Source organism: Poecilia formosa, unplaced genomic scaffold (genome assembly GCF_000485575.1).
Source record: "Poecilia formosa unplaced genomic scaffold, Poecilia_formosa-5.1.2 Scaffold32, whole genome shotgun sequence".
In the NCBI taxonomy this organism is placed as follows: Eukaryota; Metazoa; Chordata; class Actinopteri; order Cyprinodontiformes; family Poeciliidae; genus Poecilia; species Poecilia formosa.
This window is the reverse complement of record NW_006799971.1, coordinates 1200049-1223975: the sequence shown is the minus strand read 5'-3', so window position 1 is coordinate 1223975 and position 23927 is coordinate 1200049. Positions and strand designations below refer to the sequence as shown.

At 39.6% G+C, this 23927-nt stretch overlaps 2 protein-coding genes across 3 annotated transcripts; both read left to right on the top strand.

The window, feature by feature from the left end:
- The first annotated feature begins 1980 nt into the window (after positions 1-1980).
- klhl2 (kelch-like family member 2) lies at positions 1981-16730 on the top strand. 2 transcript variants are annotated; one of them, XM_007549626.2, is made up of 15 exons: positions 1982-2484; positions 5522-5641; positions 5730-5836; positions 6844-6965; positions 7831-7993; positions 8187-8296; positions 8386-8502; positions 11170-11319; positions 11424-11541; positions 11982-12179; positions 12284-12385; positions 12691-12819; positions 13568-13708; positions 13797-13940; positions 15374-16730. In XM_007549626.2, exons 1-15 carry the CDS (start codon positions 2417-2419, stop codon positions 15400-15402), a joined length of 1818 nt encoding a protein of 605 aa, XP_007549688.1. In that variant the 5' UTR covers positions 1982-2416; the 3' UTR covers positions 15403-16730. The 2 variants fall into 2 exon arrangements, with proteins under 2 accessions (XP_007549689.1, XP_007549688.1); XM_007549627.2 differs by lacking the exons at positions 11982-12179; positions 12284-12385 and having other exon boundaries at positions 1981-2484.
- A 565-nt stretch (positions 16731-17295) lies between these two features.
- On the top strand, positions 17296-23268 carry msmo1 (methylsterol monooxygenase 1). The gene is made up of 6 exons (XM_007549625.2): positions 17296-17379; positions 18976-19246; positions 19334-19482; positions 20943-21069; positions 21165-21319; positions 22498-23268. The coding sequence occupies exons 2-6, from the start codon at positions 18992-18994 to the stop codon at positions 22685-22687; spliced, it is 876 nt and encodes a 291-aa protein (XP_007549687.1). The 5' UTR covers positions 17296-17379; positions 18976-18991; the 3' UTR covers positions 22688-23268.
- The last annotated feature ends 659 nt before the right edge of the window (positions 23269-23927 follow it).

Sequence of the window (23927 nt, the reverse complement as noted above, 5' to 3'; positions counted from 1 at the left end):
TGATGTATCAGCAAAGAAAACATCCTACTAACTATATTTAGATCTGTAGCTTAATGTCAGTCATTTGCCATTCATTTGAAACCATTTTTATTCCATGTTTTTGCATTACATAATTTCAAAGAAAGGAAAGCAGTGCTCTCACTGTAATCTATTCAGTGTGTTCACACCAGAACAGACTTGTTCTGCTCGGCTTCACAGCTCCTGCTTGTTCCTCACAGATGGGTTCTGGGGAAAGAGCTCTCACCAAAAACCAGGGGCTCTGCTCCTCAGTAGACCCAAGACTGATATGGAATTTCCTACTTTACAGTCAGGAGTTGTCTGTTTTTTTGTTGTTTTTTTTTGTCTGCCAATTTTACTGGTACAACCTAAAGTACACAGAAATGGTTTGTTAAGTATGTAGTAGTTTATTCTATTGAAGGCATTACGTCACAACCCTACGATTCCTGATTAGCAGATCAATTTTAGGAGATGGAAAAAGAAAAGGGGAAAAAAAGACATGCATATCATAAATGAATTAGATACTCACGGTTTGGAAAAATTATGCAAAATTTTTATTGCAGAAAATTAATTACACTTTGACTCAAATTTCAGTTCAAATGGGGAAAACATCAATTTTAAAAATTAATATTTAAGATTTATAATTTATTCATTTAAATTTTATTTAAAATATCTCAAATTAGAACTGGTAATGCTGCTTGATAGTTGCATGTAATTGTAGCTAATTAAAGTTGTACTTCTGGAGATTGAATTAAATAGGTAATTATTAACATTTATGAAGACTGTAATGAGCAAAATAAGGTTATGACTTCCTGTAGCAAATATTAGCGTAAATCAAACACTTCCACTTCCACTAATTAGCTTAGCCAATAAGAAAAAAGTCTGAGCTTAAAGAAGGAGAGTTAAGTCACTGTGACTTTATAAGTTTACATTTCTACTCACTCCTTTTAACGTTTATTATTTATTTCTGTAATTTTACTTGTAGCTTTGAACTTCGAAAATACGAAAAATATTGTCTGTATGGCAAGACGATGTATCATATGATACCATTACTGAACAGGTATCCGCAATAAAACCTTTTCATTACAGACATAAGGAATGTCAATGTCAATTTTATTTATAAGAACATTTATCAGAACATTTTCATAGGGGTGGACAGGCCGGGCCAGTAAAAAATTTGGGGTGGCACAGTTAAAAGAAAACAAACAAAACAAACAATAAATAAATAAATAAATAAAGAGATAGACTCACGCTGTGTGTGATGGAAAGCGAACATGCTGTTTAGATGCTTTTCTTCATCAGAAAGCTGGAGAAGCTTGTCAAAGTTTATGGAAAGATGGATGGGCCTAAATACAGGAAAATCCTGGGAGAAAACCTGTGAGAGGCTACAAACAAGCAAAAAATTAAAAACAATAACCTTGAGCCTGGGATGGGCTTTATTCTCTGATAGGAACACTCTGAACATACATGAAAGGTTTAGATGAAAGCATTTCCATATCGCCACCTTTCTGAAATATTTTATTTTGGCAAAAGTGATTTGTTTTCCCCCAGATAATTTTTCTGGCAAAAATTACTTGGACCATTAGGAAGGTGACAATGACAATATGTTAGAATGGCCTAGTCAAAGTCCAGATTTAAGTCCAAGTGAGGCTATGAGGGAATACTTGGAAATTGATGTTGATAGATACTCTCCATCCAGTCTGAGTTTCTAATATTCAGCAAACAATAATCTACAAAATATTGGTCTTCAGATGTGAAAATATAAATATAATTGTATCTATCTTGTAACTATTTAAATTGTTGTGTGACTCAGGAGGGGCGGAGAATAAAAATAATATGGTTCAATCCCGGCAAAAATGCTCAAATGTCTAAAACTGCAGCGCTGGGAGTGCAGTGTGATTATATGTGAAGACAGACTGCCAAACCCGACAGAGTTCACGCAGCCTCCTCTGGTCAGTCTTCCACCGCTAGAGGGAGACAGCGCTTTCTTCTTGGACGCCTTGGCCGCTTAAAAGACCGTCTTTGCCACCCTGTCCTTGTTTGTGCGTTTTAATCAGCTATTGGAAAATAACAGGTATCCTTCTCCGTTCCCCCTCTGGCTCCCAGAGACACCCAGGAAGGCACGGACACCTAAAATCAAGCCCGTCTGGTTCGGTGTGTGTGTGTGTGTGTGTGTGTGTGTGGTGGGGAGGGGGGCGCTACCTTCCTGACCGAAGCAGAAGAACAACTGCTGCCGCTGCTGGCCACGAGCCGCCGAGCTGAACCGAAACGTGTCCACGGAGAGAGTCACCGCAGTGGGCTGGGTGTTGATGTGAGACAGGCTGCTTTAATGGGGCTGCTGTCAGCCCGCCTGCCCGCCCTCTGAGCCCCGATTCACGCCTGGATTCAGACCCATAAAAGAGCCATCTGTGGATATGGAATGGTGCATTCTGCAGGGCCAAGTTTTCAGCCTCTGAAAAACACCGGAATCATGGACAGTCATCCGCTGTAAGTGTGCGCGCGCGCGTGTGTGTGTGTGTGCGTGTGTGTGTTGACATTTCCCAATGGCTGCTTGACGGATGGTGCCGCAGTAGCAGAGACCCTGGGCAACCGGTGAGGCAGCTCACTGAGCGGGGGAGAGTTTCTCCCGCAGCCTGGCGGTGCGGCGCGGTGCGGTGCAGGGTCTGAATGATCTGGTGGCTGCAGCAGCAGGAGGGGCAGGCTGCAGGATCCCGATCCGGGGATTTTGTTTGTTCTGTTTTTGGCCAAAGATTACGAGCGTGGACTCCCACAACGGCGCGCGTGTGGGTGTGTTTGTGACAGAAAACAGGAGCGACGTGATTTTGCCACGAGCGGCATAAATGATGTTGTGTTGGTACTTTTATTATGAAGGAGAGGCCGGAGGTGGGGAGATTTCTAAGATGCATCAACTACAACTGTTATCTGTCCAGCAGTTTTAGCGCCGTGTCTTTACTCTGCTGTATCAGTTTCCAAAGTGAGTCCCGGGGGCCATGTACGGCCCTCTGGATGATTTCGTTTGGCCCCGTGGGTCCGCAATTCAGGAATGGAGCAAATTTGCGATTAATTTGCTCTGCCCTCCCCCCCTCCCCCCAAACGTAAAATAAAAAAGAAGAAAAAGCGGACAATAATCTCCAAAACAGTTTGGGATTTGTTTTAACCCGACATTTAATACAGCGATTTTGTAACTTTTGAATTAACAGTGATTTACAGATTCCTTTTATTAGTTAATATATTAACAAATGTCTTAAGAACAAAATTTTAAGTTTTAGTGGAAAAAAAGTGTCTTGAAGATTAATTTTTAAAATATCTGTATTTTTCTTCTCCATCACACTTCTTGGGTTTTTATAGATTAGTGATGTCAGTCAGTCCACCATCTTGTTTGACAGGAGTGTTTTACAGCTTCATCACATACATACTTAATCTTTTAACACATCAGCATCCATTAATTAACAGCAGTTGGTGGGATTTTGAAACAATTGTACAAACAACTGAGTCTGTCTGGAAAAAGACTCTTAAGTTTAAGACATTCTGGTAAAATGTTGTGTTAATTTTATGACTAAATTATTATAATTAAACATACATTCTTGTAGAAGGAATGATTATTTCAAAATATTTTCTAGCATTTGTAACTTTTTTTTTGCAAAGAAAGCAAAATAAAAATTAAAATCAGATCTGGTATGGAAAAAAAAATAGATTTTATTTTTAAGCCTTAAGCCAGCTGTACTTGGGAGCATGAATAAGGTTTACACAACAAATTTGAGTTTTTATGCTGTAATCGTTAATTTTGTGGGTTGAAAAACAAAAAACGGTTAAATGGTCCAGTTAAAAACTGAATAAATACTTAAACCTGAGTTAAAAAGCTTCATTGCAAGGATTGTGATATTTCTTATACTGTCCATCCTCCGTGCAGAAAGAATCCAGGTAGTGAAATCAGTGCCAGACGCTTGATGATTCTTTAAAGTGTGGTAGTGAAAATCTGAGCACCAATGTTGTTCCTTCAGTCTTTTTCAGCAACCATTTTTAGAAGTTGCCTGCCTGAACATGTTGCTTTATTTTGAGTTTTTTATTTTGGATGTCTGAGGAAGTTGGTGGTGTTGAATCTATAGCTGTGAAAAGAGATATATCAGAAATGAAAATGTTTCATCAACAGCTCCATACTGTAGCCATGACAACATTATGTTGTACCAATAGGAAAAGTCAGAAATGTTTGAGTTCTGGTGTCGAGTCGTAAATACACTCACTATCAACAGCCATAGATATATTCATCTAGAAGTTTTAGTCATGTGTTTCATTTTTTTTTTTTTTTTTTTTTTTTTTTTTTTTTTTTTTGCGGAATTTAACATCCAACTTGACTGATGTTTTCTTATTGACCTTTTAACTAGAGGTGCACGATAAATCGGCCAGCTGATAAAGCACCGCTAATATCCTTCATTTTGGGAGATCAGCCGATACTTCTACGTGAAGCCGATCTGCCAATCTTATCCACTGATCTCATCAGCCTCGGCAAAGGTCTAAAAATCAACCACTATCCTCTTTTGCTATTTCAGACAAAAAAAAACAACAAAAAAAAAACAAATGTCAAAGCAGGTTGAGCTTTTTAAAGATCGGTAATCAGTGATTAGTCAGAAAGCTGCAATTTGCGCATCTCTCTTTTTAACTGATGTTTAAACACAATATGATGCACTTGTATATATCTTAGTGATGTTGAGGGTTTTGTCTAATCCAGACTGTGGTAATCAGACTTTGATGGCCCCACAACACACACTTAGTGTGGAGAACTAAAATATTGTTTTAGATGACTTAATGGTGAATTATGATTTATTTAAACCTTGCAGTATAGAGAATTAAATAACATTTTAACTTTTGACTGTGGAGCTCAACAGTCCTGAAGGCGTAAAACCTGCACAGATCTTTGGTTGTTAGACCCGTCGCAATTAAACAAGTAATTACATGATAAATTAAAACAAGCTTAATAACTTCCATTTGCATGATTTCTCATTTTTCTCTTTTCTCTTGTTCTACCAAAAACTGGATGACTGAAGTCTTCAGTCTGGTTCTTTGGTCTCGGTTAGCCTTTTATTTTTTTAAGCATAATTTTATTTTTACAGAGACTTCCTAATTAATTTTATTTGTTATTTCTGTTGTTTTATTTATTTATTTTGGATATTTAGATTGTCTTCCAGTTCCAGTATTAAATGTTCTTTGGATTTTAAAGTTTTCTGATCTTTTAGAATGTCTAAAAGATAATTTTAGACATTCTAAAATGTCTAAAATTTATAACTAATATATATTAAATATATTAGTTATATTTAATATATTTATTTATATTAAATATAACTATTTAATATAAATGTAAATAGTTACATTTATATTATTTGAAAGTGGCCTAAAAACAACAATATTATTGTTTATTACAATAACTTCTGGGACAATTTATTGTTATCATGACAGGGCTAATTACCACGCCTGCTCTAATGCCTGTGTATGTTTATGTTCTGTATTAATGTGTGTGTGTGTGTTCTAGGTGTACTAGGCTGTGTCCACACTCTCTGGATAAGGAGGATGGAGTGGAGAGGCAGGGCCCCGTCACCCTGAACCCTCGGCACATGAGGAAGGCCTTTAAGGTCATGAATGAGCTGCGCAGGTGATTTGTCCTCTCTACCGGGTTGTTTGTCCTCCTCCGCTGTCGGTGTAACCTGCAACCTGTTTCCCGCTTCATCTCCTCTGTGCAGCCAGAGCCTGTTGTGTGATGTGACTATAGTCGCAGAGGATGTAGAGATTGCTGCTCACAGGGTGGTTCTGGCTGCCGGGAGCCCTTATTTCCACGCCATGTTTACAGGTATGGACTGTCCTCTGTCCCCGGCGCGCTTCAGTTAGGGCAGGACGATATGGCTAAAAAAAACCCCCAAAAAAACATATCACAATATCAGCGTTTCATATCAGTCCATATAGATAATTTGTAGCATCCAGTCAATGGTTAAATGATGATTTATTAAAACCATTCGTATCATTCATCAACCAATGTAAGAGCTAGCCAAAGAGAACAGATAATATTACAACTGCCATCCGTTGTCGTACATCCTGTTCAGTTCCTTTAATTAATCCCATCAATCGCACATTTTTTCATAAAAATCTCAAGATTCTCACATTTTAAATTTCAATCCCAGTTACTTCTTCCATCTTCCCTTATTGACTGAAGCTAAAAGTGAGTTGCTGTTGATCATTTTTTCTGTTTTGCTGTTAACCTTTTCTGTTCATTGTGTTTAACTGCATTCCTTTACCTTAAAAGGAAAGTTACCAAAATAAAAGCGTATAACCTTAACAGGAATTACAGTAACTTAACTTCACTCAGTTAGCCTTTACATAATTATTGCTTAGTTTTTTTGTTTTAAATATCTGAAATACAGACAAACTGGTGACCTTTAATGTTTTATCCACAGTTTTAAATTTCATGCCATTGGTTTGTATTGTTAAGCAGTTATGAGGCTCAGTGCAGAAACCTGAAACTGCTGCTGTGCAAGTCACTCAACAGGTTGTTGCTAGGTAACCAAAGAGTGAGTGAGTTGGTTGATGCTAGTCATCTTGCCTAGCACTCTTGTGAGAGGTTGAGCAGCTAAAGCCTTTCCTCTGCCTACATTCCCCAGAATGCCGTGCGGTTCTCGATCATACTTCAGTGAATTTGTTTATATTAAATATTTTAACAGACATATTATCTACTAATATTGCTCACGTGTTTATTGGAATATATATTGATATTGATTTAGTGTCCAGCCATAATTTCAGTTTCTGTCTACCAGCTGCGTTTGTCACTAACTGAATCGTGACGTTTTTAATTGCTGTGGACAGGAGAGATGACGGAGAGCAGAGCCAAACGAGTGAGGATAAAGGAGATGGGCGGCTGGACTCTGGGCCTGCTGGTGGACTACATCTACACAGCAGAGATTCAGGTCACCGAGGACAACGTCCAGGTAACCAAACACACCGTGGTCACTGGTCAGACACTGACAGCGACATGTAAACATATTCGTACCTCTTAAACTTCTTCACATCACAACCAGCATATTTTATTGTTTTTTTTTTTTTATGATTGACCAAAACAGAGATGTGCATTACTGTGAAGAGAAAGGAATCTGATGCATGGTTTTAATTTTGACCAATAAAAGTCAGGGAGTTCTGGGATGCATTTCTATTCTCAGCTGGATTTGTGTCTGGACTTTCAATCACATGAATAGTTATTTGATCTAAATCCTCTATTGTAGCTCTGGTTCATGTCCGGGTGGTTATCCTGATAGGAAGTGAACGTTGCCCCAGTGTCTGGTCCTCTGCAGCCTCTGACGGCCCTGCTGCTACGAGAAGAAAAATGGCGGATGCACAGAACTGATTAGTTGTAAATTCATGACCTTGTTTAGCAGTTCCACAGCAAATACTGTGACGGAATAGATGAGAAAATGTCCTGGACTTTAGAGAAAAAGAAATGGACTGAAAAAAATGACCCATAAAGAACATAAAGATATCTGTGCAGCACAGAGAATACATGTAAATTCTCTGCTCTCCTACACACTCAAAGAGCACCAAAAATGTATTTAAGGGTTAAAAAATTAGATTTTTTATGGTATGTCCCCTTTAACTTCCACTTACTTCCATGTCTTTGCTGAGGATGATGTCACCACTCCCATGTTTCACAGTGTTGGTGGTGTGGAACATTAGTTTTCAGAGTTATGGTCTCATCCAGAACACCTCCCTCCAGCGGCCCCCTGCTCAGGTCTATGCTAAACTGTAACCATGACAGCTGCTGTCTTTCTCTTTGCCACTCTTTGTGTTTGCGCCCGCCAGGCTCTGCTGCCTGCAGCGGGACTGCTGCAGCTCAGCGAGGTGAAGAAGGCCTGCTGCGAGTTCCTGGGCTCCCAGCTCCACCCGTCCAACTGCCTGGGGATCAGAGCCTTCGCCGACCTACATGCCTGCTCCCAGCTTCTGTGTCTGGCTAACAGCTATGCAGGTTTGTGTCCTCAGACTCTGGCAACACTTCCCACTGCTTCATTAAGTGCAGTTTGCATTTGTTCGGGTCTATCTAGGACAGGGGGGGGGGCGGACGAGACAGAATGAGGACAGGTGTAATTAATGGAGACGCTGTGAAAAACTTCTGTTGGTGCCTGAGAAGTAGTACCGACGCATTATGTCTGTGCTGACAGAGCATAATTTCACGGAGGTGGTGGGGAGTGAGGAGTTTCTGAACCTGGGCATGGAGCAGGTGTCCAGCCTGATCGCCAGTGACAAGCTCACCATCCCGTCAGAGGAGAAGGTGCACGTCCCCGCTGGCCTGCGCTCAGGTGTGACACAGCAGACACACACACACCCCTCAGCCTTACTCAGGTCTGTGTTTCTGCAAAGGTGTTTGAAGCAGTGATCGCTTGGGTCAACCATGACAAAGATGTCCGACAGGAACACCTTGCCCACCTGATGGAGCATGTCCGCCTGCCGCTGCTCTCCAGAGAATACCTGGTGCAGGTACGCTCAACCTGTCTGCTTTTTGTTCATCAGATAAAATACCTACATTATTTCAGCAGAGAAGACTTCTTCTTACTGCATGAGCCATGAGATTCCAACTTTTACTTCATCAAAGGGGGAGTATCAACCTTTTTGAGCATTACATCATGTTATAATGTTATTCGCTCAAAAACCATATCTTGGGCATTGCTTTGATTCTTTCATGCATGTTTGAGAAATCCTTTAATCTCCATGGCAACCATTCAGCTGTGGAATCTGTCACCACCTTTCAGTCGAGCTGCTCCTCAACAACTGAACCTGTGAGCTGCAGTTTCCAAGCTTCCACCTCACAGGAAGCTTGGAAACTTCTTGTGAAATTCCTTCAGACTAGCCAGCGGCATTTAGCAAACACCTGGTGGAACTGCACATCTGCTGAGCTTATATGAGCTACTTCTCAGTGAAATGCTGGTTAAAAACATTATTATAGGGTTAATTTAACCCTTTTCACCCCTTGACATCACACCTTTCATTTATAGTGAACTGGAGTGACTGTATCTGGAAGCTTGACTCGCCTCAGGATGAGTGATTTTTAAAAGTGAAGCGTAGGCAGTCACTTACTGTCTAATTAATTCATCTTTTAAAGCCTGACCTCTTGGGGAAGTCATGTCCTTTCAGAAAAATAAAATGGATTGGGATGGTGGTGAACAGTAATGCATCAGGTGAAATTGCAGCATATGAACATTAATTCTACCTCATTGATCCTAGCATAAAACTGCTGTCGGAAGCTGGCAGATCTAAACACATAAACATGGATACTTCTGAGACGTGACAGAACCTGAGTTAATTACAGATTTGTTTGTTGGAAAACCCCCCAAAAAGGACAAACATCATTTGTGCTTTAAAATGACTTTTGTCAAATAGTACAGTAGGAGTAAACTAATCTCCAGACAAGCCCTTTTTACACCAAATCAGTAAAATTAACAGTTTTTGCTATAGCTGGAGGCATAGAAACAGATACTGTAGTCTAAATTATGCAGTTTACATTTAATAAGTCAATGCTGAAGATTTGATTAATTATGTGAACGAATTCAGTTGAGATGGACAAAATTATTTATTTAAAACCTGAGAGAACATGCAGTCTAATAGAAACTGAATCTGAATTGACTGAAAGCATCCAACTGTGGTGAATAAAACACCTTGACACAAACAAGCGGAGCAAGAAGCTCTCAGTCGACGTCCCAGCTGATTCAGCAGCTGAGGTCTGTCAGAGATGAACACAGATGGTCACGACTCAACTGTTCCGTACGTTTGTTTCTGACTGAGTGCGAGATGATTATTCATGCTTTAGTCTCATCTTATTTAGACTCTTCTAATAATCCTTTTACCTATTCAGTAGGAACAAGTTGGCCTGTTTCCAGGCAGAATTCTTTACACCTGCTTTAATCTCTTTACAGTGACTGCTGGTAAGTCTTGGCATGAGTTGTAAAATTTCCAGTCCTCCTGTTCAGAAGCAAAGCTGTCCAGCTTCAGTTTTTGAGTCTGAGTAGTGACAGTTTGTCTGGTCAGAGGGTAAATTAGTAGTACAGACTCATGTAGTGCGACAGCAGACCATAACGCATCACTTCAGTCTTTGACTGCTGTACATTATGCTGAAATCTAAGTCATTTAGACTTAGATTTATGTTATTGTCATTGCACAAAGACACAACAGTGAATTTAGTAACAACATGTCACTGAAAAATCACTGAAAAACTATAAGTATTACTATTTATACATGCAGAGAAAGATGTATACATATGAATACATACAAGTTACTGGTGCAGGTGACTTAAATTAGGTAAATGTAAACAGAGTTTTGATGGTGAGATTTTATAATTTCTTGTTTTCATTTTGACTTTAATACTTAATACTGTTTTAGGTGTATCACATTTATTTCTATGTGTTGTGAAGCACTTTGTGATTTATAATTGTGAAATGATTTATATAATAAGATGATATTTACTGCAAAATTGGCGATTTGACATATGAAGTTACTGAAATAACCTAAATATCCCTTCTTAAGTCCTGGAATAAATTGTATTACTTTTTAGCTGCTAAGACAGGGCAAACAGAATAACCTTTGACTTAAGAATTTAAATGAAAGAAGTAACTGCTATCCAGGATTCCAAAATCTTTGCAAATCCTGTAGAGTTTAACAGGCCAGGTCAGTTCAGTGTCACATTCACAGAGATGTTTGAATTCAAATAAAAATGATTGATCCCAAAGGAAAATTTAATCTTGTTGTAAATCATAGAAAAGGGCCGAGATGTCATCCCTGAGGTACTCCACCTCTAAGCCAAGCCACTGCAGCTAAGTAACAGCAAGTCTCCTGTTAATTTAAATGGATGACCTCAACAAAAACGCTGTGATTGTAGACATTGAAGAGAGTGCAATGATCATTACTATCTGAGCTGATTAAACTGTAGTGGATGAGTATTTGCACATTTTAGACATTTTATATTGTATGTTTGTTCTACAGTTTTTGTCTCTGGCAAGAAAATGTTTGCTCAATTTAAATCAAGAGTTTGTCGATGTAAATGGCCAATACCAAGAACGTTTGCTTCGGCTTTCTTCGAGCTCGTCCTTATGGTTACCAGAACCTGGTAGCTGGCTAGTTCCGTTTTCTGATTGGTTTCCGTTTGGCCATCAGCGTGTCGAAGAAGAGTCCCTGATAAAGAACAGCAGTGCCTGCAAAGACTACCTGATCGAGGCCATGAAGTACCACCTGTTGCCAGCCGACCAGCGAGCTCTGATGAAGACCGCTCGAACCCGGATGAGAACGCCAGTCTCCTGCCCCAAGGTACAGATTGTCACCACTCAGAGCCTTTTCTTCAGAGGAGCGGAGATGTTCCAAGTGTTGTTCAAACACTCTTTTAAGTGCTGTGTCACTTCTCTTGCATTTAGGTGATGGTGGTGGTTGGAGGTCAGGCGCCGAAGGCCATCCGAAGTGTTGAGTGTTTTGACTTTGAGGAGCAGCGATGGTACCAAGTGGCTGAACTTCCTACTAGAAGATGCAGAGCAGGTAGGAAAACCTGAACTGCTAAAACTGCCTTGTGATAGTATTCTCACCCCGTGAACTTTTTCCCATGTTTTCCACATTACTGCCACAAACCTGAAAATGCTTAGCTCAGATTTTATTTCGGAGAGCAATTCAAAGTTGTACTTAATTATAGCAAAGTGGAAGAAAAACTATGGAGTGCTTGTGATAGTTTCTCCCTCTAGAGCTGTGGACCTTGATTTGGTGTTTGAACTGGGCCAAATGTGAAATCCCTTCTAGGGGAGTGAATATATTTGCATTGCTCTGAATAAAGTGCTGTGTACTCTGAAGATGGTGGAAAGCTGTGTCTCCAGAGCACGTATGGACCAGCCTAAGGCTTCCTCTAAGATTTATTGAAACCTCTAAGAGAACACCAGTAAACAACTACTTGGTGTTAAATTCACTGGTGTGTGTTGGGTCTCCAGGTGTGGTGTACATGGGTGGGTCTGTGTATGCCGTTGGTGGTTTCAACGGCTCTTTGCGAGTGCGGACGGTGGACTGCTACGAACCGGTGATGGACCGTTGGACGAGCGTGAGCAGCATGCAGGACCGCAGGTCGACACTCGGCGCCGCTGTGCTCAATGGACTCCTGTATGCCGTAGGGGGCTTCGACGGCAGCAGAGGTACCGCTTCCTCCTTCTCTGGTTGAAACCTGACGAGACGCGTTTGTGAAGTGATGGATGACGGACGGTAGTTCCTCTTACTGGTTCGTTCTCTGTGACTGCAGGTCTTTCCACAGTTGAGGCCTACAACGCCAAGACTGACGAGTGGTTCCACGTGTTGCCCATGAGCACCCGGCGCAGCAGCGTAGGAGTTGGTGTTGTCAACGGTGATTGCAGCTCTGTTTTTGATTTGAAGGTTGACAAATAGGCGGTACAAAAAGCGCATGAAAAAACAAATGTTTAGCCGACCGCGGTCTTAGGAGCCGGGTTCATTGAACCCCGCAAGCTTTTTACTACTGTCCAGAGGAGTTAGCTTTTTAGAGTTTTTTTCTTTGCCCTCCCCGCTGTCCGAACGTGACACCTGCCATGCTCCTCCTCAGTGCCACGCTGAGACCGCTGTATTTTAGTTTTACAGGAAACCACTTTAAATACCATTAGTTGTTCAATTTGAAATGATTTCCGATGCTTCCAGGGATCCTGTATGCTGTGGGAGGTTACGACGGAGCCACCAGGCAGTGCCTGAGTACAGTGGAAGCTTACAATCCTAAAAACAACGCGTGGAGCTACATAGCAGAGATGGGCACGAGACGCAGTGGAGCAGGTGTGTGTTTGTGTCATCAAATGTGAGAGTTTAGGTTTTATTAAAGGGTTAGTGATATCTATTACAAAATTAACTTTTGTTAATCTTTACATCATGTTACAATGTTATTTCCTCATCAAAAACATAGTGTCACCTTGATTCTTTCATGCATGTTTGAAAACATTTTTAAACTTTCCATGGCAACCACTCAACTGTTCAAGTGGACCTTACACAGGTCCACTCTGAGGTCAGAGGTCAAACGATAAAATAAAAACAAATAAATCTCAGTCAGTGAGTCCATGACTCCATGCAGTCTGCAGGGTTTTCTTAGAAATATAAACTTTTTCAACTACTTTGCTTAATTAATTGAGCGCACAGTATTGTTTGATAAGTAGGATCAATTGGAATGTATGTGTGATTGAATTGAAATTATTTTTTAAAGTGCCTTGAGACTATATTTGTTGTGATTTGGTGCAATACAAATAAAATACAATTTAATTCAGTCGGTGATTGCGCCACATGTAAGAGGCTAGTTTGTGCAAGTAACAACTCTTTGGTGTAGAAGTTCTTACTGTGGGAAGAAGACTCATAGTTTGGTGGTTTATCTATCTTGATGTCTCCAAAATATAAGAAACTACTAGAAAAACGCTTTAAAAAAGGCACACTACTAATGTTGACAGCTCTAATCCTGCTTACTGGTAAAATGAGATACTCAACAGTTGTGTTACTGCAGCACAATAGATCTGATCCTGTACGGTGCTTTTCCCAGGTGTGGGTGTGTTAAAAGGTTTGCTGTACGCTGTGGGGGGGCATGACGGTCCGTTGGTGAGGAAGAGCTGTGAAGTTTACGATCCAGCCACCAACAGCTGGCGGCAGGTAGCCGACATGAACATGTGTCGACGGAACGCAGGTGAGTCTGGAGGACTAACCCACTCGGAGGCATCAGATGCTGGTTTTTCCACTGGTGGATGTTCGTTTCTGTGTGTCTGTGCTCTCAGGTGTGTGTGCCATAAACAACCTGCTGTACGTGGTGGGAGGCGACGACGGCAGCTGCAACTTGGCCTCAGTGGAGTTCTACAACTCAACCACTGACAAGTGGACGCTACTGCCAACCTGCATGAGCACAGGCCGCAGTTATGCAGGTCACTGAGCAAGTCGAGCCCCAGACACAATGTGACTTTTACCAAGTTTTTTTTTAAAACCCTTTTTTTCCAGATAAAAATAATTTAAATGTGAATTACTGGGTTCATACTTTGAAAACCACATTTTGCTGCAATTAAAGCTGCAGATATTTTGGAATATGTCACCTTCCACATGTTTGCTGTGCTTTGGACTGAAACACATTTGACTTTCCTCTACAAGAACACTCAGCATGTCCACTATGGACTTAAAGTTTCATCACAAAATTTTGTGATAAAATTTTGTATTATTATTATAATGATCAAAATGACGATGAGAATTATTTATTTTTTTGCTTTTTTTTTTTTTTTTTTTTTTTTTTTTTTTTTTTTAGGTATTCCTGTGACTGCATGGCACAACAATCATAACTCCTTTAGTAAACCTGTCACATGAATATAGTAACTGCATTAATCATATTGATATGCCTTTATTGAACAAACAGTGGAGAAAAAAAGCAAAACTAACAATTTTGACAATATGGACAGTTTTAGGGGTTTTTAAACTTCATCAATTGGAATTTAGTGGGGCAAGGATAAATCAAAATTGTATTGTGATAAATTTATCACAATAAATGATAGATGATACAACAAATGCCTGACCCTACGTCTTCCATCCTCTGCTCAAAAGAGTGGTGACAAAGGCAGGAAAATTAATATTCCTTAAAGTGGCAGTATTGTGTAGAATACTGCCTCTTGTTTGAGCTTTACATCATGTTATGTAACATTATGTAACATGATGTAACATAACCTGATATGTTACATTTTGTTATGTTGCATAACATTATGTCTTTCATGCACGTTTGAGAAGTCGTTTAATCTCCCATTACAACCAGTCAGCTCCAAAACACCCGGGTGGACCTAGCGCCTCCTTTGAGGCACAGTTTCCAACCTTCTGAGACTCCCCCTCTCCTTCAGACTAGCCAGTGGCAATTAGCAAACCACTGGTGGAACTGCACATCTGCTGAGCTCATTATAGGAGCGACTTCTCAGTGCAACGCTGATAAAAACATTGTTAAAGGGCTAATAGAGGAGTGATGTTGTGGTGACTTCCTGAATGCGGAGCTTCAGAGAGAGCAGGAGCTTCTTAAAGAGGCAGAGAGGCAAGGCGTTTAAGACAAAATTCTTTTCAGTCATATTTGATATGTACAGCATTTTTACAACAACTGAAGGTAATATATGTACCTGATTGTGCTATAAAATTGCAGTAGGTACCTGGAAAACCCCTTAAATATTGTTGCTTATCTGATAAATCCTAAATATTTAGCAGTTCTAGCTCTTGTGTTGAAATGTTCCCATTTTATGTACAGTTTTCTGAACATCTAAAGGACTTTCATTTTATATGACCTATGTGTGTGACATGGCAGCAGTAATGCAGCTCTACTTCCTCCCTGTTGCAGGTGTGACGGTGATTGACAAGCCCTTATGACTGCTCCTGACTCCTGCCTCTGATTAAAAAGCGGAACGCATTCTGCTGAACACCGATCTTGGATCTGTCTTCGATGCCAATACGGAGATGGGCAGCATTAGCACAGCCACCGACGAAGATGTTGATGCTGGGAATGATGAAGGTTCTTGCACTTACATTGGGAGGCGCCGCAGCGGACGAGGGGCATCGAACCTGCGTTTAATTTGGCTCCCGGCGGGACTGCGGCAGCGGAGGGGACAGTCAGGTTGGAAGCACCACCTGGATCACTGCAGTGCCATCGAAACGCTACTGATATGAAGCTGCTATGACTGCAAAGTTACTTTAACACTAGTTAATTTTAACACAAACCAGAAGCGAGAGAGAGAGACCACCTGTCAGATCTGTGGGGAAGCGAAGGAGAGGAGGAGCATTTCTGTTTTTATTCCTCTGGGGAGGAAGCTGGTGTGCTTGCATATTAAGGTGCTCCATTGCTCGCACATGTAAGCATGTTTTTGTTTGCATCAGAGAGTCCGTGTGGTGAGGCCTTTTTTCAACGCTGCATGAACACACTTTGTCTGACTTCTTAGCTATCCCAGTGTTGCAGCGAGGCCCCGACGAGTGCCTGAATGTCAGAGTCCTCCATGTTTGTTTTGTAGCTTCGGTACCAGAACCAGGACAGCCGCTATTCTGAGATAAACAAATCATGGCTTTAGGACGGTGTATTAGCTAGTGTTGAGGCAGAATAACAGAATGTTAAAAAGCACTTGAGAACTTGATTATGTACTTTTTTTTTTTTTTGTTGAGATAGGAGACTTTAATTTTGTCAGGAAGAGAGAGTGGAGTCTTGTTAACTAGTGGCCATATTTGCCGTGGTTGGAAACACTAATGAAAGCAGCAGCCGCAGACTGAACTCAATGCATTGACTCTGTCTCTAACCTGTTCGCCAGTTTCCTCCTTTCCTTTGGTGTAATGACGTTTATAACTACTGCACACCCTGACGTAATATGAATGTGCCAATTTTAATGTCTCCTCTTTTCTGTCTCTTTTTATGGCTCCGTGTTTCTGATCTCTTCTCTCTTTCTGGAAAGTGACCAAACCTCCTTCTGAGTTTCTCTCTCCTCTGTCTCTTTCATCTCCTGCTATTGTCAGAGTCGCTCTGAAAAAGTGAAAGTGGTATCGCTGTTTCTCGTCAGTGTATTGATGAATGTCATGTAGACTTATAACTCTGAAAATGTTTTATTACATGTTTTATATTATCATTAATAAATATGCTTCTTGTATTTAAAGCTGTGAAATGCTAATAATCTGTTTTTAAAACTTTGCCAAATCAGTAAAACATTTAAATTACACGTGTCGTGTGATTCTTGTGAGTTTGCTTGTTGTACATGTGCGTTATTTCTCCTGGTAGTCTGATTTTATTTACATTTCCTGTGCAAAATAAAAAAAAAATAATAAAAGACTAAAAAATGTTGGCATGTAATTTAAGGTTAAATTAATTATTCTTATGCACATCTATTTAACTCGAGTTTTAATTGTTGTACAAGTATTTTATTTTCATAATGTACAGTTGTAATTAACTTATTTATGGTGGTAAACAATTCTTCCTTAGACTTGCATTGTATTTGTCCCACGTTTTATTCAGCTGAGCCTTTAAGTCTGGAGGAGCACGTAGCAATATTGGAAAAACAAACTAAAGCCAAACATTATATATAAAAAAACTAAATGTGACTAAAGTTCTCAGGGCAGACACCTCCACCACCCCATTTCTACCCTCATCCAGCCTGCTGGACTTATGAAAACAGATCCGGGCTCCTATTGGCTTTCACTGCAGAGCCCTCCAGTCTCACTATCATCACTCCATTCCGCAAACCAATCATTGAAGTCGCTCTGGTCATGACGTCACTCTCCTCTTGTGTCGGCCAATAGAATTTTCCAATATTACTGTACTTGACCCGGCAGTCCGCCTCTTCCTCAGGTAGACGAACGCGCTGCGGAAAGGTAAGGCTGTCAAGTTGTTCAGTTCTGCAGGGGAAACAGCGGATTTAAAAGTTATTAAAACATGTTTTGTTAAGTTAAAAAGGTTTATTATCTTGTTTCGATATTTACGTGGGATTTTAGCTAATATGATGCATATTGGGCTAACGGTGTGGTGTAAGTAACTTTTTATCTCTAATAAGGCTAAATATGTTATTGTTGCTTGAGTTTTGATATATCCTTTAGTTGGTCTTGATTTAATTAAGGTTTTTGAAGGATTTTAAACACTGTAACAAATAATAGTCTAAAGTAGGCTGTCTAATGTACGTATTTGCAGATATGTGGTATGAAGTTTGGTAGACGCAGCAAATGAATCTTTATTTTGTAAAACTCGACACCTTATTTGCTTAATTTAAATTGGTAAAGATAAGAAACCAATTCTATTTTGTGTCGTGACCAAAAAAGTGTGTCGCCTTAGTTTTGAACATTTTGCTTCCAAAACGCTGGAATCTTTATAGTGGTCAAAATTCAGAGTGTTCTAAAAACAAAGTTCAGAAGCACACAGAGTGACTTTAGAAACATACCAGAAATGGTCAGAATAACGTCTACATAACATAAGTCATTAGACGAATAAATAATAAATAAATAAATGTAAATGATAAATAGTTTTTCATTATAAAATGACATTGTAGCAAAACAGAACAATCCAATTTATGAGGATAAAGACAAAAAAAGATTAAAAGAAAATCTTTCATGTCTGTTATATTCTGCATTTCTCTCTCACTTTCTTGAGGCTTGAAGAGTGAAAACGCCTTAAACCAGCAGTTTAATTCAAAGTGTTTTTGTAATTTAATATTTTGTTAGTCCTTGCCTGAAATTTTGAATGGTTCGTCTGTGTGTGTTTTAAAATGTAATTTTGGACATTTCATAAGAGAAACATAAATACTTTCTTCTTCCTATTTGCATCCTTGACTATCAGTAGCTCACTGACAGTAAACATAGCCAACTGAGTCTCCTACCCTCAGTAATGGCATCTGCAGTGAAGAGTGTTGTTACAGGAGACCTGCTTTATGCCGTGTCTGTTGTTTCGTTTCCAACCAGCCAATCACCTCTCAAAACTGATCAAAGGTCTGATTCCGACCACAAAATGACTTCTAGTCTGTCTTTAAATTGGTAACAGTATGTGTTATTTTGATGATTATAGTAATTTCTGCTTAATCAACAGAAATAAATATGACCTTTGTGTCTTCTGGGAATAAAGTTCTTGGGAGAGTTCCAGCTTCACCGATACAGGCACAGAGCCGGCTCAGTTTAGCAGCTGTTTTTTAATGGCTGAGTGATTCTTAAGTTGTCAGAGTTTAACAACTTAAGAAACAAAAGTAGCTCTCTGAAAATGGGATGAGACAGAAAATAATTGAAAAAGTAGCCAAAGTCCAAAGAAAAACCATGAAAGTCTAGAAATGAAGGCCCAGTGCTGTACATATAGCAAATAGACTTGAAGTAAAGTGACACATACTGATAAATGATATCTCTGAAACAGTGTAGTTACACTGATTTCTGCTTTTGACGTATAGCTACAGTGTAATTACTACGTCTAAGCGTGTTGGTCTCTTCCTCCAGACTGCATCCTCACATCATGGCGGCAAACGGGACGTCAGACATCCTGAGCTCTGCTTTCCTGGCAGTGGAGTATGTAGATGCTGTGCTGCCAGAGAACCCCCTGCAGCCCTCCCTGAGGCATGCCTGGGGTTACATGCTGGACAACTACACCAAGTTCCAGATCGCCACCTGGGGGTCGCTCATCGTCCACGAGTTCATCTACTTCCTGTTCTGCCTGCCTGGCTTCCTCTTCCAATTCTTGCCCTTCATGCAGAAATACAAAATCCAGCAGGTCGGTGTTTGTTCTACACTGCTTGATGTGGTTTTAGGTTTTGATATGTCGCTTGTGCACTGTGACAGAAGTGTGTGTTCGTTGCAGGACAAGCCGGAGACGTGGGAGAAGCAGTGGACGTGTTTTAAAATGCTGCTGTTCAACCACTTTTTCATCCAGTTTCCTTTAATCTGTGGAACATACTACTTCACAGAGTTCTTCAGCATCCCATACGACTGGGACTCCATGCCCCGCTGGTCAGTGAGAACTACTTTACAACAACCTCCCACATAAACCATTTGATATTAATTAGTTGCATCATATTTGTTAGTTTGTTAAATAGTTAAATATTAAAAAGGCAGTATTATGTAAAATTGACTTTTTTGAGCTTTACATTGTGTTGTAATATTATTTCTTCATCAAAAACTCCTGGAGTCTTTTCTTGATTCCTTCATGCATGTTTACAAAATCTGGATGTAGGGTGAAACAACGATGTCAGCTTTCTGCCAGCAGTGTGCTACTGGTCGCTAACAGATCTTAGGCAGGAGTTTGTTCACCCTACCAACTCCCTACATCCTGCGTTGGCGCAGGTTGCCACCATCGATAGTAGCCTCACAGGCACACCCGCTAGAAGGAAACAAACGCGCCCTGTACAACACTTTAATTCTATTGGCTGAGACATTGCCAGGCTACGGTGCATTTTTGTTCCAGAAGCAAGCAGAAAATGTTTTGTAAGCGAGCAGAGAGTCCAAGCAGAGGCTATGTCTGAGTGCGAGGAGAAGTTTTGAGTTCAAGCATTGCAAGTTTTGAGAAGAAGTACATGAAGTCCTGCTTTCAAAATGAAAATGTAGGCAAAAGTATTAAATGTTTTGAGAACAAAAAACATGATATCCTGCTTCCAGACTGAAATGTGTGCTCTTGGATTATGTCAGAAAAATTCACCCATACACTATGATTATTTATGCAACAACTGAGTGTAACAAATTAGTTTCACTATACTTTTAAGATTGAAAGGTATAATTTATTATGAAGTCAATTTTTAAATGTATGTTTTGTAGGGTTGCATCAATCCACTATTTTCCCTTCCAATACCTATACAGATATTGGATGTTTGGTAATGGCTGATACCGATTTGATACAGAGTAAAAGTGCTGCAATCAATGACTTAAAATGCTCCTTATTTTTTTTAATATAGACATTTATGTGCTGAGTTAAAAATTGATTTGATAACTCTGCACCAGTACAGCACACTTAAATACTTCACAAGCTTGGTCAAATATGTAAAAACACTACAGCTTAATTTGTTCAGTCAGTGCAATTAGGAGTAGAACAGCCAATGGAAAATAAATAATAAAGAAGTAAAACTGACAAAAACTATAACTTGACCACATTGGTCAAACATGTAATAATAAACTTCAACAAACCTTCCTTCAAAAGGATCCGAAAGCACAAATAGGACTCTAAATATAGTGTAAAATAAATAATAAAGCATGAATGTGCTCATAGCACAAACCATAGAATTAGACTGAAAAGATGTGTCCTTATGGACCAGGCACATTCTAGGGTAAAAACAGTTTAGGATTTTTCAAAATTGAATCTGAATTGACTGAACTGTGGTGATCAGATTTATTGGACGTGCTGTAGTTTGTCACTGGTCTGTCAGGTGAGTCACTGGGTTTTTGTCTAACCACTCCCCTCGTCCTCTGCTGTCTCACAGGACGTCTCTTCTGGCTCGGTGCTTCGGCTGCGCTGTTGTTGAGGACACCTGGCACTACTTCCTCCACCGTATACTGCACCACAGGCGCATCTACAAATACATCCACAAAGTCCACCACGAGTTCACGGTGAGCCAAGCAGCCGGGCCGATAAACAAACACACAGTCTTTACTGAAGAGTTACTTATTAAATGTGACGTGACGCGTCCTCCGCCGTGTCCCAGGCTCCGTTCGGCATGCAGGCGGAGTACGCCCACCCTCTGGAGACCATCATCCTAGGTGCCGGCTTCTTCATCGGCATCATGATCTTCTGTAACCACGTGTTCTTCCTCTGGGCCTGGGTGGCTTTCCGTCTGCTGGAGACCATCGATGTTCACAGGTGGGATCAGACCTTTAACATCTGCCTGTGGTTCATGGGGTTGACCATTAGAGGGCCACAGAGGACAGTATTAACACATTTCAGGAAACACGAAGCTTGTTTTTTGTTGAAAAGTATCTCAATAATGTTTCTTGTGGATTTTATTTATTGTTTTTGGCTGGTGGAGAAGAGAAGAAAAGTCTTGTTTGAAGCAGAAATTGAGTTAAAAATGTTTTAGTTAAATGAATGAAAAGCCGCTATGTTATTGAAATATCTGTTTTAGCCCATACCATTCATTAGACTGTTTCACAAATCAAGTGTTTTAGTCAGAAGCTTCTTCAAATTTGCTGTAATACAGACTGCTACAGGAGATCTAACCTGCCAACAGCCATCACCATCTAACGAATTTGAATTAATATGAGTTAGAACAATATTTAACTTCTGCTTTGGGATCAAAAAAGTATTTTTGAATCGAATTGAATTTATTTATGTATTTTTGCCAATTCTAATCAAATTAATGAAATGTTTTATTGTCTTTGTATGTATGCCACTCTTTTGTGAGAAATGATTGTAGTTTCTATTTAATCTAGTAAATAAGTGGCATTTATTTCACTTTAACTCCTTTTAGAATTAAAACTCACAAAGTACATCACATTATAATGTGAAAACCACAATAAATGAAAAAAGAACATAAAAATGGAAACATTTCAATTTTTTAGTTGAATGTCACACATGAAAGTAAGGCATGCATGCATTGAAATAATGTTTTTATGTTATGTTTACCCTGAAACAAACAAAAGATTTTCTAGTAGTTAAAGTAAGTAAAGTAGTAACAGATAAATCATCCTTTATTCAGCAGGATTGAATTGATTTGTAGATCAGACAAAAGTTTTCTTACCAAATTAGAAAAATGCTGTAGCCTATTATTCTAACATACTGGTGTAGTTGTTTGCATTAAAAGGCAGTAATACTTTAATAATAATTGGAAACAAAAGAAAAGATTAGATGTCTTCTTTGTTGAAATGACGATTGTGACTGAATGTGTTTTTAAGAAACCAACAAGTAGCAAAACACAGCCATCATTTCTGCTGTGTCACAACTAGATTACCTCTTCCTGTTTTAAGAGAGGAGTCCTTCTCCTCTGCTCTCTCTCTCTAAATGTGACTGACCTTCATCCCCTCTGTCATGTCTCATCACAGTGGCTACGACATCCCACTGAACCCGCTCCACCTCATCCCTTTCTACGCCGGCGCCCGTTTCCATGACTTCCACCACATGAACTTTGTGGGGAACTACGCCTCCACCTTCACCTGGTGGGACAAGCTCCTGAACACCGACAACCAGTACAACAAGTACCTGGAGAAACAAGGAGGGAAGAAGGAGCAGTAAAGCGGACTCTGTCCAGAGAGGACTGTTGGTCCTCTCTGCTCACTGAATGAAACATCCAGGGAAGGGGTGTGGAGAAAAACAAAACCCTGCTCGGTTGTGTTGTGAATCCGAATCAGACTGAGAGCTGGCTTCAGTTTGCCTCCTGTGCCTTAATAATCATGCTATCTCTGTCACCAGCTGCAGGCTGAATAAAGAAAACATCAACATCCTCATTTTGCTCTTTGCTTTTCAACAGATGAAATGTGAAGACGTTGCACCGTGTCACTGTTGTTGTGAAATGCTCCTGTTTACCTCTGAATGTTTCAGAACTTTAGCACTTCCTCCTTTAGCTGTTGAGTTCTTCCAGCTAATCCCCAGGCTTCAGCAGAAACTATCTGATTGGGGTTCGATGCAAAAGTTCTTGTAAATTTTAGGTAGAAAAAGGGAATTGGCTCGTGTGTCTCTTCCGTGTTGTCCCACTCTATTTTTTCATATAAGAATCAAATACCTTTTTTTAATTTGAACGGTAAAAGAAGCGCTGACTGTGTATTGTTTCTTCTGTACTTGTGTTAAAATAAAAGCTTGTAAATACATAAAGTGGATATTTTGGTTAAAGTTGTGTTTTTTGATCATGATAATGGTCTGAATATTATATTTTTCTTTTTTGAAGAGAATATGTTTGCTATTTTGCACCATCAAATATCCCCTGCAGCTTCAACCAGCACACAGGCCTACACAGTGTAGTCAATCATCCAAAAGCAGCTAACGCAAACAGGAAGTAGGGTAATACTTTCAAAACATATTAGTAAATAATTCAGAGAACATGCAGATGTTGCAATTTAATTTCATGTTACATGTATCAATTTACATTAATCAAGTCTAGAATAAAAAAAAACGTTCTCGGAAGAAAATGTTTTTTAATAACTACAATAATTGTTTTATGATTGAAGAACACTGATCTAAGTAGCTTTTTGTTAAATTTGATATTTCGAACTTGGGCATCATAACTTGTTTTAACTTTTCTTTTTCTTCTTTCTTGATTTTACTTTTGTCTGTTCGAAATGAATAAATAAATATTTACTGCATTGCATTTGAGTCACTTTTGATAACAGCGTCCACCGAATGCATAAGCATATATTTCGTGCATTTTATTGGCTATGTAATTGAAAAGGTTATGTAAATGTCTTCGTCCCTTCAAATATAACCCAATAACTTTAATTTATTTTTATTTTGCAGGTATGAAAATTTACATAGAAAATTA